The 19,054-nt window shown below is 41.8% G+C and overlaps 2 protein-coding genes and 1 long non-coding RNA gene across 4 annotated transcripts in view; 2 read left to right on the top strand and 1 right to left on the bottom strand.

Moving 5' to 3' along the window:
• The window catches only part of FAM161B (FAM161 centrosomal protein B), a 13,110-nt gene extending 10,285 nt beyond the window's left edge, over positions 1 to 2,825 (top strand). Inside the window, exon 9 of the transcript XR_013952227.1 lies at positions 2,690 to 2,825. The gene's annotated coding sequence lies outside the window, so the exon portion shown is untranslated. The remainder of the gene's footprint in view (positions 1 to 2,689) is intronic.
• ZNF410 (zinc finger protein 410) lies at positions 288 to 19,054 on the bottom strand. Its single transcript, XM_080595492.1, has 10 exons — positions 18,919 to 19,054; positions 17,864 to 18,059; positions 8,611 to 8,746; positions 8,077 to 8,310; positions 7,580 to 7,771; positions 6,585 to 6,744; positions 5,543 to 5,724; positions 2,723 to 2,812; positions 1,472 to 1,597; positions 288 to 917 (listed from the first exon to the last, which is right to left on the bottom strand). Exons 2-10 carry the CDS (start codon positions 17,894 to 17,896, stop codon positions 733 to 735), a joined length of 1,338 nt encoding a protein of 445 aa, XP_080451618.1. The 5' UTR covers positions 17,897 to 18,059; positions 18,919 to 19,054; the 3' UTR covers positions 288 to 732.
• Positions 11,610 to 17,857, top strand: LOC308196478. 2 transcript variants are annotated; one of them, XR_013952231.1, is made up of 3 exons: positions 11,610 to 11,747; positions 12,685 to 12,905; positions 13,252 to 17,857. It is a non-coding gene; the product is annotated as an uncharacterized lncRNA (long non-coding RNA). The 2 variants fall into 2 exon arrangements; XR_013952232.1 differs by having other exon boundaries at positions 11,622 to 11,747; positions 11,851 to 12,905.

Below are 19,054 nucleotides of genomic sequence, written 5' to 3'. Positions count from 1 at the left end.
AGTTCTTCTTCTGCAAGAACCTCCAAATTACAATACCTTTACCAACAGCAGCACTACCTTTACATTCAGGTGGGGAGCAATATAAACTCAAAGCATTACCTTCACATAGGAGCCATAACAGGTGCATAGTATCTTAGCAAATTCCTGCATTCTTAGTAGTGCTAACTCTGAAGAAAGTCTGAAGTTAATGAAAAGTCAAAACATCTACATGGTAGACTAATTTATAGCGCTTCATATTTTCAAATTTTCACGGAAAAAGCAACTGGAAAAGAACACAGCAAATGTAATTAAATGATATCAAGTAGTACATTTATTTCAGATATTAAGTCAGCTTCTGACAGTGAGATGTATTAGAATGTAGTCTCTGAAGGTAAAGGATGGAAGGCCTGTTCCTCAAGATACTGGGTGTTTGCACAGTGCCTAGCACAATGAGGTCCCGGTCCTTAACTGGGCTTCTAAGTGCTCCAGCAAAACAAACGCTTTAGGCTTTAGGAGAATGGACTGCATAAGCAGTTTTGAAATGGCGTTCCACAACATGGGCTAAATGACATCTAAGCAGCAGACTTCACCTTTTAAGCTCTGCAAGAGAGAAACTTGGTCCAGCAGGTCTTCTCCGACTCCAGTTTTAGGATTCATTCTCCACCTACCCACCTGCTCCGTGCACACTTAAAGCAATGCTCACTTGTCCCACTGCGACATGATCAGTCTCTAGGAGGAACGATCAATCCCACTTCAGTCACCACATATAAGAGGACGGAAAAAAGAGCAGCTGGTCTCACCCTCCTCTACTCCAATAATAGACTCCGTGTCTGGCAGATGCAGGGACTCAACACCAAGGCTGGGCTGAGAGTTCATGGAGATGAGATTCTTACTATGCACTGTAGATTCTTCCAGCAAACTGCTGCCCATCAGTGACTCTATTGCGAAAAAAGGGTAAAACAAAATGATGTAAGGACACTGGAACACATGGTACGATCCCCGTTCCCCCTCCAAGTCACATAGATTTCTTTATTAGGCATCTACTTTATCAGTTCCTACTCTACAGGCATCTGGAGCTCCAATGGATGATAACTCCTACATGTATTGTTTTGGATGTTAGTATGACAGGATCTCATGCAGGCTTGGCTTTCTCTTTAAATAATTAACACAGCATTAAAAAACAGGCTTCTTACAACAAGAATATATAACAAAGGGCAAAAAGATCAACGTAAAAAGAAAGATATCAGATTCATGTTAATTTTGAAAATAATAAACCTATCTGCTCCCTGACCACAGTACAGAAATAGACATTCTATCTATCTATCCCGTCTTCTATCCTAGAAAGGGGAGAGTGAGCCATCCATCCCCATCTCCAAGAGGAACAGTCTTTTATTCTTTACTGTTTTGTGGTCTCTCTTCCCTTCTCTTTGACCATCCATCCACTACCTCCTTCCTGCACTTCTCTCCTACAGTGAACGAACGCCCTCCTTACCTGGCTGTTCTCGCTCCCTGCTGCCAGCTGTTCCAATTCGGGAGTGGTGTTTCCTCATATGCACATTTCTGCTGCCACTCTGGGAAAATGTCTTCCCACAAATTTGGCACTGATGGGGCTTCACTCCTTGGAGAAGAAGGGGGAAAAATATCCCAGGAATTACCAAATTGGGAATAAAAATCTCATCAACCAAGGAATCATGAGCATGTTTTGACATGGCTGTTGACACCCTTCATGCTAATTATCCATGGGGAAAAAAAAGTGAAAAACACTCCTGTTTCCTAGAGAGGAAAGCCTTCCTAAGGCTCCAGAACAGAAGAGTTTTAGATACAAACATTACCAGATGTTGGAAACCTCAAGTCTGAAGAGTAACATAACATTTCAGATCTGATTTATAGAAAGGTACAAGTTATTTGGAATCTCTTACTCGGTGACAGGGAAATATCTGATGCCTCATACCTAGAATACAAACTGACAAAAAGCAAGGAAGCAGAGATGAACCACAGATTGCAATGTCTGGTTTATATTATTGAGTAGACACTAGATGATAACTTGTCACTGTGGAAGGATTCCCATAGAGGACAGGCAGAGGAGTCTGTCATTTCCCCCGTCTATAACCAAGTATGAAATCCCTAAGTGTGAGCTTAGCAGCATGGAAGCCAAGTAGATGGGGTGAAAAAAAACACGGAGAACTCATGCAGTCCCAAAAAGTTACTCCTCTTCCTCAAAATAGCCATATTTATCACATGCTGAAGATACTTAAGACAGATCAATCAAAACAGAAGGTAGAAGCTTTGAAACACTTGTGAAATGCCCATCTAATGCTCCTTGGCATTAGGGTACAATTAAGTAGTACTAAACAAAAAGGAAAACCCTACCCACGGCAGAAATCCACTCATGAGAGACTGAATGGTTTTGATGATTGTAAAGAGCTGCTAGGTTCTCTCTTTTAAATAAGAAAATGGCAGCCATGAAACAGATATCCAACTTTCTGATATCTTAGAAACACTCTTAATTTTAAAAAATAAATTTAAAAATTGTAATCTGAAGTCAGAAACATAACATTTAGAACCAGAAACAACAGAAAAATTAAAGCGTGCAGGCCACAGGCACCGCAAAGGAAGCTATCAAACAGTATAGCCAGAAATTCTGTAGAAAACAGGGATTTTTTTCTTAAGAAAATCAAATCTAAGTTCTACAGTAAAGATCTTTTCTCAGATAGGTCACAGAACGTCAGATGAAAACTCTTACCTGAGTGGACAACCAAATGTTTCCGAAGGCTGGAGTACTCGGCAAAGGAGCGACCACATCCCTGTGCCTCACACAGAAAGGGTTTTTCTCCTACAAAGGAAAAGTAAGTTCTTATATTTTGGGATCACAATTTGATCTGATTGTCCAAGCCCCTGAGAACAGCCTGAAGAACTCTACTCCATTCTCCCTTTTGGCCTTACATGCAACAAAGTTCAACAGAAACGATATATATGCTTCCTGAGTCTTTTAAAGCATTCGCTTCATCAGCTTTCAAGAGGAAACACTTAAACTCTTTGATTGTTAGATCATCATTACCTGAAAGGCAAGAAAAGATCCTCTGTTTCTAAATAGATTTTCCAAGTGCATAAATACCAAAAGAGTAATACAAAAGTGCCTGGAATATGATATATCATCTATATGCAGTTCTTAACAGCCATCTTTCTGCTTCAGTAACTCCTAGGATCCTGTTCCCATTCTGCCTCTCAGTGCCAAAAATCCCATTAACTGTATGTATTATTAACTGAATCTTCGTATCAAATTCTATACTTTATTTCAGATCGGGCTGACCTTGGCAAAAATCTGTGAGAGATGTGTCAGTCATTTATATTTATCTGTGAAGAAACAGCAATTCAAGGCACAATTTGTTCTCATAGGCTGAAATTTGTTACTTGTTTATATCTCCAGAGCTATTTTTGCATTTTTCTGCAGGATGATAAATTGGAATATGACTACACTAATGCAATGTAATATACTTAATATGTCCTAAACTCCTTTTTAATAAAGCCTTAAGTGAAACTAGAGCTAACTGTTGCTTGCAACATCCCACTAAAGAATTCAATATACCATGTTTAACATATACCATATTTAACAATATGATTTCAAGCCTTTTTCTACACTGCTGTATCAGAGTAAGAAGTCCATAGCAGATTAAGCAAGCTACTTGAGCTATTTCTATTGTCTAACATATATATAGCTCTGATTTCAGAGCAAGCTTGTTTTTAAAGGTGTTTCTACTCCGATTTTGTCTTTAAAAGTCCTCTCCCTATAGTTCATTCTCAGCTTTAAATCTGCGGTAGCATTCAACAGATCGATTGGTGTTACGGAACTGAAACACACGGCAGATTTCCAAATACTACTTGTACATTCTGGCTTGTTAGAAGTAGAAGGAAGGAAAGCTACCACCGACAAAAATAACAGCACACAGTTCCATCTATAAGAAACCCTAGATCTATTTACATCTGCATTTTTTAACAACTTTGGTCTGACATAACTCTTAATTGCACATGAACAAATTGCAGGTTAGAAAGTTGTTATTTATTCTTCCAGAAGCTACTGCTCTGTTGGTTGCAAAACACTCTATCATGGACGATTGTGCCTGTGTCAGCCGGGCCTATTTACTTCATCTGTGCTTTGGCTGGGAGCTTTAAGTGCAAAAGAAAACTGTACAAACTATGGTTACTGTTACTACACATTCAAAATTTTATTATTGGCATATATCACTTTTTACTACATCCCAACATCTGCCCCCAAACCATGTGTTCTAGTTAGACTGTGAATGCTTTAAAATAGCAACGTTTTTCCATGTGTATCTACAACATACCTAGCATACGGTAGTGTTTAAAGCAGAAAGCATACACAGCTGTTGGCAGCCCACATAATTTTTCATTTTACTAGAGATGCCTTGCGCTCTCACAGTTGTCAAGGTTATTTTGAAATGTTAACCAGCTCTAATGCAACCTGCATAGGCCATCAGGGAATCTCTAACAATGTCCTGAGAGGCTTGAACTGAGACATTTATTTCAGTGGTGTGTTAACCCCAAGGCTTAAAAAACAAACAAGCAAAACCCTCAGAATATTCACTATCAGCTTTGCTAACTTAGACTAAAATTTCCGATCATTTCAGCAGGAACTTTTGCAGCTCTCTCAAACACCTTCCTGAGATAAAAGCACCTAACGCACTCTATGCAGTTGTCAAGACTTCAGCTGGTACACCAACCTCTAAAAATACTGACTTGGCAGAATCAAATTCTGCACAGGAGACAGCATAAACAAACCATATATAAAATACAGCACTATGAAATTAAGGTTCTTGTTTTATTTAATATAAAAAGCTGAGTATGAGTTAAGAGTACACAGGCTCCAATATATGGTAACATCCCGGATTAGCATTAGCACAAACACAACAGTTTGCATGCCAAAATGCTGTCTTCTAACTATTGCCTTTTTCTGTTAGACTTTGCTGCTACATTTTTAATACTGATTCCACTGTACTCCTTACTCCCTAAATTTCCCAAATGTTGCCATTCTACAAGCAGCATACATAATATAAGGTAGTCAGATTCAGCCAGATGTCAGTACAGCTACAACTGCCTACCAGGACTTCACATTGAAGAAACATCTAAGTTATTGTGCTTCTCAGGAAATTAAAACAGCTTCTTTATAAAAACAATTACAGCAGTGCTGTTCACTGGCTATTCCATTAGGAATGGTCTACTCTCTCCCAAAACAGAGAGATTTCCCCCACGCACAATCAAACAACTCAAAGGGGGAAGAGAGATCTTCAGAGCGTGGGTCTGAGAGGAGCACAACACCATCATACAGTAGTTCCTGTATGAAATTATACAGGGTAGTAAAAGGGGCAAGCTGTTGATTAATCTGTCCCACAGATCAACGTGAATTAATAAAAAAGGAACATTAATGAAGGCCAGAGATATACAAGCATATGATTCTCAAGAGCTTGAGGACGGAGAAGGGAGTGGTTTAATCCTCAGTAAAGACCCCACCACTGCAGACCACAAATAGGTGAAGTCTAAAACACACCAGTGTGAATTCGCAGGTGGTTCTTCAGATTTCCAGCTGTTGTGAATTGTTTCCCACAGCCCAGCTCCGTGCATACAAAGGGTTTTTCACCATTGTGAGTTCTCATGTGCACCTTCAGCCTCTGCAAGACATAAAAACTTTTTCCACAGCCTTCTGCTGGGCAGGTGAAGGAGCGATCATTCCTGCAAAGCAACAAAATAGCTGTTTCATAACCACCTACTTCAGTATATTTTTCATAAACACTCAACTTCTTTTATCTTTGATGAAATAACAAGCAGAAACGTTTAATCCAAACTGAATTATTTCTGAAAATGAAGGAACTCAACCAAAGTGAGTGACCTATATTAGTCCTAAGGAACTACCACATAGCCAGAGTTTGGGTTGTCCACCGGAAGAAGTAATTCAGGTAATACCTTTGCACCATATTACCTTGCCTAGAAAAGATGTACATTGACCTGGAAAGATGTAGGAAAGCAGTGCAACAGATTATACACAAAGGTCATAGATTTTCAGTCACTAGAGGTTCAAAAATAATTGTATGCGTACATATAACACATGCAATTACTGCTGGCCCTGCCTCAGGACAAGATGATGGACACATATCTATTGGAGTCCTTCCCAGTTTTCAAGCTTCTCATCTACCTTACTGACAGATCATTTCTCAGCCAGAAAAGATGATGGTCAGGTTTTTTTTTAGAACAAGCAACTCTGTTCATGGATATATAAAATATGATGGCATCCCACATGTTCTAATGTTCACTGTACCATAAAAGTAATGTACGCACATAGTGACTGTTAATTGTCTTTACTGAGCACCTGTTAAAATACAAATATTCTAAATCCAACACTAACAAGAGCCTGAGAAAATAATCTAAATCTGGCCAAAATGTTTCAACATAACCATCCTAAGGCAAGCAAAGGGCCTAGTATATCTAAGAGTAATACCAGGTTTCACAGCTCGCTGATGTCAAAAAATAATGCTATCCCAAATAGAGCATGTTTTTATCAAAGTCAGAACAACATATATCTTTATTCTGCTCACCGGTGTGTTTTCAGATGATATTTGAAGTGAGCTGGCCACACAAACGTCCGATCGCAGCCTTCAACTGTGCACTTCAGCTTCCTTTCCACACGAGATAAATGAGGAATGGGGCTAGAGTCTTTCGGTTGCCCATCTCCTGAACAAAGATGAACATTTTCACCTGGAAGAAAAAGCCCACCAAAATCTGAAAAAGTTCCATATTACCAAGATGTGTCAAATTTAATAGATAAAAGCAGCATCATATGTGATACAGGACTATAAAGTAGATATGTGCCTGGTTACTGATTGTTTACTATGTCCTACACACAGCTACCCAGCCCACAACAGGAATCAGAGATTTGCAAACCTTACCAGGCCCATAAACTATTGCCAGCAAGCTATCCATACAAGACCAGCCACTACCAGACGAGGCTTATCACATGAATAGAAAGCCAATGCATCAGAAACTGTAAAAATAATCTCTATGTCAATAGCAACCGTCCAAGTAGCAGCCAGGATAACTACTTTTAAGAACACGTTAGGTAAAAGAGATACTGCATTTGTTTGCAATTCTTTATTGAAATAATTGTCACCAAGTATGTGACTAAGTCCAATTACGTATTCTTCAGAAAGCTGATCTTGAAACCAAGTGGAGCTAAGAAGAAACCTTGAGTTACAGTACGCATTAAAAATACACTTGAAAGTGAAAATGAAAGTTGAAATACAAACAACTGCAGTCAGAAAGAAAATACTCTTTACATGTACCAGAGAACAAGGGGACTGCAATGGAACTGCTGGCTCCACTGAAGCTCGTTCCCTGAGAAAAACTGAGGAGCCTATGTATGTTACAGAAAAATTACACGATTGTTCTGTATAACTCTGTCACTGACAGTTTCAGGACACATCAGAATAGCTTAAGAGCAAGAGAGAGTGAAAGAGATAGGAAGAAACAAGATGAAACTAGAGGTCTCGTATGGAACACTCAAATTTTGAGACAGAATCAGGAGATATCCTACCACTATTGCTTGCTTTGGCATTCTTAGCGAGCTGTGCCCGAGTGGCAGCAATTAAACTGTCATGGGCCAATTCTTGCACTCGTAGGAACCACGGTGTACTGCTGTCTGTGCTATCATGAGAGAGAAAGTCATTCCCAGAATCTTCTGCTTCATCTTGAACAAACACCAAGTGCTCTGCTGGAGAGCCCAACCCTAGAAAAAAAGACAAGCTCATGAAACAGAATTATAACGTAATAGTGGGAAGAGGGAAAGTTCTTTCGCTTCCCAAAGGCTAGCATTCATGGCACAGATGTAATAGCTCCACGGAAAAAGTCTTCACTGACCTCTGCGTTGGAGGAAGCTGTTGATGATTAAATGCTGCTGAAATATCCAATAATGCCCAGCAAATTTCGTGATCTTTCCCCTTCATAAGCAGCAGGGACAGAGATGTACTTGTATCTCCTGCATTCTGTTGTCTGAGACATATCCAGTCAGGTGACAAACAGAAGGAGAATTACCTGCTCTTGTTAGGTTGAGAAGAATAAATGAAGTGCTGTCACTGGGCTGGAGGTCTTGCAATAAACTGGAAGTCTCTGATGATGACAGAAGTTCAGATGGTTTCTGTACATTCTGTGCCCTTGTTTCCTCTCCATCAGGACCCACATTTACCTGCAGGCTCCTCAAGACAGCAGATGAAGAAACATCTTTGGAAGAATTAGTGTGACTTGGAGAAGTGAGATCTCTTTCATCATCTAGTGAAGAAAGTTAAACCAAAGAAAATAAAAAGTATAAAAATACTATGACGAAAAGATACCTATGAATTATTTTACCAGAAAAAAAAAAAGAACACTTTAGATTTTGGGTGAAGAAGGAAATTTCTAGGTAATCAGACTTAGCTGTTCAATTAGAAAAATTTCAGTCATCCTTCTGAATTTGTTGCTCCATTGCTGGAATACGTTATCAGCGAGAGGCAGGGATGACATACTACAGTGCAGCAATAAAACCACCTTTATAAACAGCATCTTCACAAAGATCTCCTGCATAGACTTTACCTGGCAACATGAGTCTGTTGCATTCTGAGGTCTCAGTAACAGGAAGGAGAGACAGGCAGGTGATGTCTTTTGGCTCCGATTCCACCAGCCCTTGCCCCAGTGGAATAGAAGTATTCTGAACAAACTGAACCAGCAGCTGGAAAGAGATATAGAAGATTAGGTGAACAGTAGCATACATCATTAAGAAGGTACTAAACCTACTTCATTATTCCCTTCTTGTAGGAGTAGCCTCTACTCCTCTCTTGTAGGAGATGCAAAAGATAACAATTACCATCAAAGTAAACGGAAGCTTTTCAGCTTACATTAATGGCAAAGAATGTATCACTTGTATTTGTCATTTGTGAAATATAGATTAAAGTCTCATTTCTTTAACAACAATTTCTAGATCATTGCAGACTATACTGAAGGCTACTTATGCTATTTCATATGTTCCTTTTTAATTCATCTTTTATCACTCGATACTTGACTGCACTCTCACCTTCCAAGCAAATATTTTCCATGCTCAGCCTTAGATATAGGTATCTTTTTAAAAAATACTGGCTTTAAACACTTAGCAAAGAAAGTTGGCCTTTTAAATAAAAAGCAAGCAAGAGAAAAGTCACAAAGATATCTAGCTAATGACTATTCAAAACTGGCAGATAATGATCAGAGGAACAAGGCTGGGATGACAAGAGGAGGGTGGGTGCAGACAGCATCATCTGTTCAAATCAGTTACGGCTAAAACCATCAAAGGTGAACAATTAAAGCCATTGTCCTTAGCGTGAAACCCAACCACTAAGGGGATTCACCAGAAGAAACTCCAGAATACTATAAAAAGTAAAGGGGGCTGTTACATAAAGGGGTATAGGACTTACTCTGGGTTGCACTTCCTGACAAGAAATTTGGGGACTTCTTATGCGTTGTTTAAGCAAAAGGCCAAAGGCAGGAAAAGGAGGGGATCAAGGTGGATCAGGGCAGAACAAACACAGGAATATGGAGAAAGGGGGATAAAAGAAGGCCATTATATGTAAGCAGGAAGCCAGGCAATTCACTGGTCTGGCCAAGCGCTGTGCCTAACCATCACGGTCTCTCCTGTCTTCTCATGAAACTGTTCACGACCGTCTCCTATGGGATCACACTCTCCAGTGTGTACGTGTGTGATGTAATAGCGAATGCCAAGCCAGGCTAACTGGCAAATAGGATGAGAGGTGTGGGGCCAGATACTGGAGCAACTCATGAAAGGTTTTCCCTGAGCAGCAATCCTTAGAAACAGGATCAGGCTACTTCTGCCGTCTGTGTTTATGTGGGAAGGTGCCAGCATCCTATCTGTGGTAATCTGGTTGTCGCCAGTCACTGCTGTACAGCACGCACACGTGTGTGCGTACCTATTGAAAACTGTGCTAAACCTCATTACCGGCTGGATCTAAGACCAGAAATAGGGAGCAGCTCTCATCCTAATGGGCCCCGCAGGTCATTCAGTCCAGCAGATTCTGCTATTCTTAACATCACCGGCTCTGCCAAAGCAAAAATTAATTCCGAGTAACTTATGAAAATCTGAAGTCATAAAAAAAGAATCTGAAATTCAAAACGGAGCTAGAAGTCAGAGAAATGCCCTTCCTCACTCCTGAAAGTATTCCCATATTTAATCAAGTTCAGAGCAGCAAAGCATGCGCCTTGTTTAATCATTCTCTCCCCTTGACAACGTCTCAAAGCTGAAGCTTTTGTCACACTCCTGGATATAATGCTGAATTCCTCTTCACCTCCACAGCTCAGACACAGGATGAGACTCTCTTTTCCACTAGCAGTGCCACAGCAGTACATAGGAAAATAGTCTGATTTAACACAGGATGTACTGCTGAGTGATAGGAGGTAGCACATCACAACTTTTGCAATGGACCAAACTAATTTTTTTCTGAGAGTCCACAACCTTTTCTGACAAATATTACCTCAAATTCCTCCCCTCTATGGAATTAAACTTCTGGGGACCAGAAAGACTGAAAGGGGTTATCTGTAACAGACTAGACATATACCCTGTACTTCAGAGAAAGTGCCCCTAAAAACATATATAGAATCTATCTGGCTGTAGGTTCTGGCAAACAGACTTAGTCCTATACTCACATTCTCAAATATTTAGAAAAACATGGATTAAAATAAATACATAAATAAATAAATAAACCAAAAACATAACCCTGAAGTCACTATTCCTTATCTCTAGGAAACTCCTCAGTGCAAAGATCCTGCACTATGCAGCAATATGCACTGGGCTTCCTTTGTCTTTGGCATTTAGAAGGAAATTGTACAAAATTAAGTATTCAAAAGCTACTACCCTCATCGTTGCACATCTTAACACGTATTCATGCAGAGCACAGATGGAATTGTCTGTGCAGTGAGATGGTTCATCAGTGTCAAAAGAAAGCAAATTTAAAAAAGCATGCTCTGTTCACTTAATCACAATGCCACTTGCTTACAAAAAAAAAGAGTTGCCAGTCATTTGATCGTTATTTTGTACAAGTATGTTGTGATTGTCTTAGCATTTAACTTTCAGAAAAAATGGCACCCAATTCCAAATTATTTCTACATTAAATACCAGCTTTCTGAGCCTTTCCTATACCAGGGTCAAGTGCGTTCTATCAAAGAAACTACAAAGAAAACAAGCTCCTTTAGGCTCTGATTTCTTTATGTTTATTTCCTCACATAAAAACACTGGAAATACTGAGGCTTCCTCAGTTTTACCTCTACGAAATACTGCTGCCAGGGCCTTAATTGCCCTGAGCGGTCTCACCTGGAGCACCCCCTCACCCTCTGCCCATGGGCCCATTTAAACCCAGCCTGGGGTGCTAGTTGTTTCCTGCTGTAGGTTTACATGTCTCCAGCTGTGTCTCTGGCTTCTTCTCCTGGACGGACCCCACACTGATACTGCAGCAGTCACTTCATCCCCATCTTCAGCTGCTCCTGAGCAGGCTCCCTGGATGGTTGCTGGGCCAGGTTCACTGCTTTGCCACACCTGGGCCTGTCGATGGGCCCTGCTACCAGCACCCACCTCTGCCCGCTGTGTTCAGGCGCTCAGGAGCGTGCCCTGGTCAGTAAGGGGCTGAGCCTGCCCCTGCTCCCGGCTCACCTCCCTTAGCAGCAGCCTGTCTTCAGTGTCAACCGCAAAGGTAAATATTAAACCCTGAGGTCATCCAGATGGCGGTAAGCCACATGGAGCTAGGTCATGAGCCAGACTGCACTTTGAAAGATTATTCTTTTTTCTCCCATTAGATACACTATAAAATTATCCACAAGCCCCAGTCAGAAGAGGGAGCTACTCTTGTGTTGTCAAAAAATATGTACGTGGTGAGAGTCCACCCCTGAAAAGCCTGCATTCTAGTTTAAGACATAATGCGTTGTGGAGGGAAAAAGAAAGAGAAGGGAGATAAGAGTAGCAAAGTAAGGCAACAAGAAGAAGCTAGACTAAAACCTATGAGCAGCAAAATGGTTCTAAATTATGGGGCGGTCTTTGATTTAAAAGCTATCCTTGATCCCAACAGCTATGTACTCTACCATGAAATACACATTTTATGAACTTTTCTATTTTTATACAGATGGTCTTAGATAAAACTCTTCCTCCTACACTAGAAAAGCTTTGCTTTAAAGCCTCCGCTCCAACACATCAACATTAAGCCACTAAGGAAAAGCAAAAGGCAGCAGCCACAAAACAGATGCCCAAAAGAAAAGGGATCCTTTTAATTTCATCCTAAAGCAATAACAAGCTAGTATGGAGAATTACAGGGGGCAAAAGAAGCAGAAGAAAATAAAAGCACATGAATCAGCCTCATTATTAAAATACCCAATTAAAAAAAAAAAAACAAAGCTCACAAACTAAAACAAACCAATCATTAAGTATACCCTTCCCAATTCGACATCAAATAATTAAGGGAAAATTAAAAAGTGACATTTGCATTTAAACAGCTAGGTACTTTCAGAAACCTTCCTCCCCAAAATCACTAAAAACTTTTGTGATAATTAAAACAATTGAAATATGGGGGCGAGGGGGAAGATCATTGCAAACATTACATGCACCTTTCTTAACTGTCTTTTAATTTGTGTTTACAGATGAAAGTAAACAGGAAACTGTAAGGATATTTGGTAACTGGCTATTCAGCAAAAAGGACAAATAAGGAACAGGAAGGTAATTAAATATGCCGATGCACATCCTTTAACACTCTGCAGATAAGAGAGTAACAAAGAAAGAACACATAGGATGCTGATGGATATGCTCGAGTGCGAATGACTTGTGTGACCTTGAAGAAACTCAACCAGAAACTTTGTAAGAGGTAGGAAAAGAACATTACTAAGGGTTACCAGCACAGGTCTTACAGCAAACAGCAAGCTGCTTATGGGATAGGAGAGGAATTGTGAGACTGGGTAAAAGTTATTATTAGGATGCCTTAAGCAGGGGATGTGGGAATGTGGAAAAACTGAGATATTTAGGGGAAGGTTCAAAGGCGGGGCAAGGGAGGGATCAAGGTGGATAGGGGAGGAACAACCACGGGGAACAGGAAGGGATGGGGATAAAAGGGGCTGACCGCATGTTAACAGGCTACATACAGGTCAGGACGCTGCTGTGCCTCATGACTGTAGCCCATCCCATCTTCTCAAACACTGGTTGCTCCTAAATAGTTTCCAAGTGAGTTTGTCCAATAAACTTCAAGTCAGACTAGCCTGTGAACTAGAGGAAATCACAAGCTGGAAACTCAACATCCTGACCAGAGGCTGGATTAAAAAATAAAATAAAATGGCTGGATATGGATACTGGAAGGACTCAAGGTCTGACAGACTGGACAGATCCATGAATGTGAGTATGAATGTCAGCTGAAGGAGGACATGATACGCTTGCAGATTTCAAGCCTGATTACCTGATGAACAGGATGAGGATTAGGCCGTTTGTGATCTTCCTGTTCCTCGTGAATGCTGTTCATGTTTGTGGATGTCTGTAAAGGTATTATCCTTCCACCTATATTAGTGTTTATAGCCGTACCTGTCTGTGTGCATGCATGGGAGCAGGTTCAGCCTTGCTTCTGACCGGACCTTGGAACAGTCTAGGGGTCTCTAATCTGAAGGGACTTCCCAACAGGGGAGGAATCTCCTGGATGCAACAAGTTCAGCAGACTTTCTGTCTGTATAGTATCTGGCATCCCTGACAGGATCCAGATGGGCTTTAGGTATTCCTGAGGTGGTGGATATCGAATACCTATGAAAGGAGGGGACTGATTCTTCTGCAAATATGCCCAAAGCATTAGTTTGTAACCAAACCCACAGAATGTCTTGGGGTACCTGAACAGGGATAGTAAGGGAAACTGAATGTAAAGAATATTACCGAACCACAAAACAAATAGTAGGAGGTGTAAAGTGGCTTTACTCTATGGCTGAGATCTGCACAAAAAAAAGTCCCTTAGAATTCAATGTGAATTTTGATATTAATTGCAAAAGGACACCCCCAGTGCAGAGATTCAAACTTATGGGCCAGATGTGAGCTGTCCCTCCAAGGCTCATAGATTCTCTCAGTACAGGATGAACAAAGTTCAGCTGCATCTTCCTAGGAAGAATTTTTGTCTCTGCTTAACACCTTGTTGAATATATTCTCCTTTCCTTCTGCTGAAACACCACTTAACCCTGAAATACCTTTTACGCAGACAGTGTATGTACTAAATGTAAAATATTTATTGGCTCTTGTCACTTAATTGTCATCCCTGTTCACCAAAAAGAATAATCTCAAGGTCTATCACCACAAGCATTGCAGAATGCTTATGTTACCAGGAAGGCTTGGATAATGTCCCTGACCTGAGAGAGGGGAAAAAAAATCTGTTTAAAGAACTGGGAATCCCTCTTAGGGAGCCCTTTAAAAAAAAAAAAGGCATTAGAGAAACAAAAATATAGCCGTCTAGGACAGATGTTCTGTAACAGACTCCCTTCATCAGATGATTCATATGCTAAAAAGTGGCAGACAGCTGCTTTGTTTGTGGTGGGGGTGGCTGGAAGGGAAAGGGAAGGGGAAGGCTGGCCTAATGCTAAGGTCCAGATCTGTCCTCCCACACAGGGCCAGGCTACGCTCCCAGAACAGCAGGGACCATGTTTTTAATTGGAACTGCTTCTGCTCTAAATTTAGCCAGTGAACCACTACAAAATAAAAAAGGTCAAAAAGGTCAAAATAACATTTACGCGGGGGGGGGAGGGAAAAGGGGCGGTAGCAGAAGGGGGTGGATGGCAGGAAGCTAATGGCTAGAAACAAGGATACCTTGCTCCCATATAACATCTGGGGAATTGCTTCACAAAAATCTCTCCTTGTGAGGTGCTGAGGGGGACAGAAGACGCTAAAATACCTCCCTCCACCCCCCTTTCAATAGCCATTTCAGTTTATAGACCAGATTTCAGTTTATAGACCAGAGCTGTAGTTCACTTGATTAACTATGCTAATGCTACCCAGGCAGCAGAAAGCACCCCGCAGTTCCGCAGTTGACCAGTGCGGTGGAGGTGCCTGGAAATATTTGCAATTGTAATGAATCGCCCTGAAGGCTTAAAACATGCAAAATGCAGATCTTATCAGTTCTCTGAGGAATCCAGGCAATGCAGCTTTGGGGGCAGGGAATCCAGAAGAAAAGGCAGATACATTTGCCCATATAAACTCTCTCCAAGCAGCTCTGTGATTGCTCATCAAAGGAAGATCCACCTCTATGCAAGCATTAAACATTTGCTCGTATGTTAGTGACTTCTTTAGCGATAAAAAGAGTACCAAAGAGGCTTATGAAATCCATTTGTAGTGCCTTGGTTAATATTCATCTAGATCCTACCTGTGTGTAAATACAATTGAATCTTAGTGAATACCTTTTTCACATAGTAGACTATATGAAAGATATATCTGTGGCTGTGAGAATTATGGTGCCATGGTTCACCGGATGATATAAAATCATGACAGACTTTCAGAGATGCTGGAACTGCTATTTGGGAAAGATATAGATGGGGTATCATTTCATTTCACAGTTTCACCTCGAATGGAAAATGGCATTAAGCTAGTAACCAACTCTCACGATCAGAACAAGGAAGAGGGTGTGTACAGCATTTGGTAATCCACAATAAAAATGAATCTCAGTTTATAGCATTGATCAAGCCTTGATGAAGATTGAGGAACATAGATCAGAAGACAGCATCTATAGAAAGAACAGCCTCTGTAACCACTGTAGTCTTCATGCATCCTATCAGTTCTTACTGGAAAATGACTTATTTGCGTTTGCTGGGAAGAAAAATGCAACTCTGCTATGGGAAAATAGGGCTATTATGTAAACACACCTAATAAACAAATACCTTAAGCTGGGAAAAGACAGGCCTGCTCATATTTGAGGAACAGGGGAACAAGCATTCCAACTGTCCTGTCCCGTTTGTCAGAAATAATCTAAGGGAATCCACCCCCTCATAGACCGAGGTCATAAAGTTCCCCCACCTTATCATTTAGAAAATTCGACAACAGTTTCCGTGAATTCAACCACAAGGCAAGGGAAAAAACCTCCTTGTGGCCCACCAAGCTGAGACTATGCAGTGCTACTGTGAACTTGCAGCTACGCTTTCTGAATGGTGTGATTGGAAGGACTTTGTTAAGAAGGAAATGCCTTACTACATTACTTAGGCTGTGGTGAGTTACCAGCATATATAATATAATGATATAATCATCGTTTCCTTTCAAATACCAGTTTAAGATACATGCTACATTGCATGTGGACTGAAGAATGAAAGAAGACTTGACAAAACCAATTCTATTTCCACCTGGGAACTTCCCCCAAAGCTTATTTCAAAGCAGTAGTAAGGTATCTGCTCCAGGACCATAGCCTTCCGAACAGGTAAAGCTGAGAAGTATAAAAGCAAGGAGAGAGAGTGATACAGTCCTCTGCACTTTTAAATGGGGGAGTATAAAGATAGCTGGTTAATGGCTATTCAGCCTAAAAGACAAAGGAAAGGAATGGGAGAAGCAATAAATTTAAGACACCTTTGTGTTGAATGTAACAAACTGCAGACTTGTATCTAGCAAATTACAGATAAGAGTAACAAAGACTAGAAGTCAGATACCGATCAATGGGCCACTCACTGCTCAAGTGAAATGTAACTTGTAAGAAAACACGCTACTAGGTTATCTGAACAGGTCTGGTAGGAGAGACCAAATGGATAGGATACAACAGGGACAGCAAGATGTGTAAAACAAGTTATTACGCAATGTTCAGAGGGAGGATCAAAGGAGGAATCAAGGTAGGTACGTGGAAGAAGAACTGTGGGCAAGGGGAAGATAAGAGAATCCAATTCTATGTTAGCCTGCTGAATTTCCTCCTATCTACTTACTAAACACTCTTCCTGATATTTTCCCTGCAAGTGAGTGTTCTGCTAGTGAACTTTCAGTCAACTAACACGTGAATAGGAGGAAACCACAGTCTGGAAAGACGCAAGATCCCAGCCAGAAACTGGCTAAAAAGCTGTGGGTCTGGCACAGTTACCAGAAGAACTTCAGGCCTGACAGAGGCTGAAGACATCTGTGACTGTGAGTATGTGTGCAAGTTGACTGAGGGTACGGACATGTTCTGCTAACTTTAAGCCTGATTAACCTACAAGGAAGACCATGGCCTTCTGTGTTGTTTATGCTGTTAGTGTTTAGCTATTAAAGGTACCTTAGTTGTGTATGTATTTCTTTGTGGCCAGCTGTGCGTGCACTGTGCACATTCATGTGCACATACATCTGTTATTGCCATTCCTGCTCAGGCATGGTGGTGGCTGAACCTGGGGGACAGCAGCCTCACACTGAGCAACCAGGATCCCCTGGGTGCAACCCTCTGCTGCTTCTTGCCAATTCCTTAGTAGAAACGTGAGGACTTCAAAAAACAGAACTGGCTGACGTAAACAAAATAATCCAGACTCTCCAAAACTGAGTAAAGTCAATTTGGTTTGAGGGAAAGAAATAGTCAGTACAGTAATTTATTTTATTCTTGTAACAGAAAGAACATTATAATACTGAAAAAAAATGTAACCTGAGAACAGGCAACAGTATTGGCTGAAATTGAGAGGAAGGAGGAAAGCCTGCAATAATCTTTAATCTTTTACCATTCAAATAAAAACATAAGAGTTAGAAAACGTCACTGAATAAAAACAACACTGAGAATTACTATCTAAGCAGCAAACTGAGTAGTCTCACTAAACTTTTTCCTAACTGTTGCCCATAAACTTCTCTGGGAACTAAACCCACTTGATAATTGCTCACCTCTGGTTTGGATTCTAACTCATCCGATAACATTGATTCAAGTGTCCGATTCCTGCAGCTGTCCTCAGCAAGGCACAGATTTTTTTTTTTTTAATTCAGAGAGAACGCTCCCTGCTTATTCTCATATTTTCCTAAGCGTACAACTGTATGGTGGTCTTCCTGCATGAAGCTGTGTTCTGCAAATATTCAATTTAACCTAAAACAACAAAAAAAGAGGGAATGTAGAGGTAAGAACCAAAAAAAAAAAGTCAGCAGGTGTTGCACATAACTGCAGAATGTACCTTGAAGTACTGGGAAAACTCATTCGAGTTCCTGCATTTCTGTTGTTACTGAGTCAGCAAAATAACATTCTAGTGCTGCAAAGCTCATTTTTGGAGGCTATTTTCCACGTTTTCTTTGCAATACGTACTTCTCATTGAAAAAATGAAGTGTTTACCTGGAAACTTATGGAATCAACTGAAAATCATAGAGCATGGAAGAGGGAGGGAGGCTGCGTCCCCAGGGGGATTATCCAAATGGCTGCTGAAAGGTAACCGTATACACTGAACCTGCCAGTGGGGAACCTCTGCTTTCCCTGCCAAGACGCCCAGCTTCTGACGGTGAGAAGTTCCTTGGCGGACACCGAGAGGCAGATAACTTTTGGGGTGACTCCCCTTTGGAGTTATTCCACCAGCAGCCGGCTGTTTGTTATTTGGGCTGGGAGGTAAAGTGCACCTAGCCTCACCTACCAGCACCGGGAGGCTGGCGACGGGAGGAGACCCGGCTACGCCTCCCCCCCCCCCCCTTATCACAAACGCGTTCCCAAGATAACGGCGGGACGGGGCCCTGGAGCCCCCCTGCGGGCCGTGCCGGCAGCCTGGCCCCGGGCCGGGCCGGAGCAGGCAGCGGGCGGCTCCCGGCATGGCGGCGCCGAGCCCCGGGGCCGGCCCCGCGGGGGGCAGCCGAGGCCTGCGGGGAGGAGTGGGGCCGCCCCCCCCCCCGCACCCCGCCCGGCCGCCCCGTCCCGTGTCTCCCCCCCGGTCCCGGCGGAGCCCCCGGCCCCCCCGCGGCCTTACCGGCATCTCCGCCGCGCGGATGTGACGCGGCCGCCGCCCGGAAGCGGCCGAGGAGCGGGGAGAAGGGGGCGGCCCCGGCCCGGCCCGGCCCCCGGCCCCGGGGCGGTGCTGGAGCGGGCACGGCTCTGCTCGGGGT

This window comes from Anser brachyrhynchus (assembly GCF_964034855.1).
Source record: "Anser brachyrhynchus genome assembly, chromosome: 5".
Classification (NCBI taxonomy): domain Eukaryota; kingdom Metazoa; phylum Chordata; class Aves; order Anseriformes; family Anatidae; genus Anser; species Anser brachyrhynchus.
The sequence above is the reverse complement of the archived record's forward strand: the minus strand, read 5'-3'. Positions and strand labels throughout refer to the sequence as shown.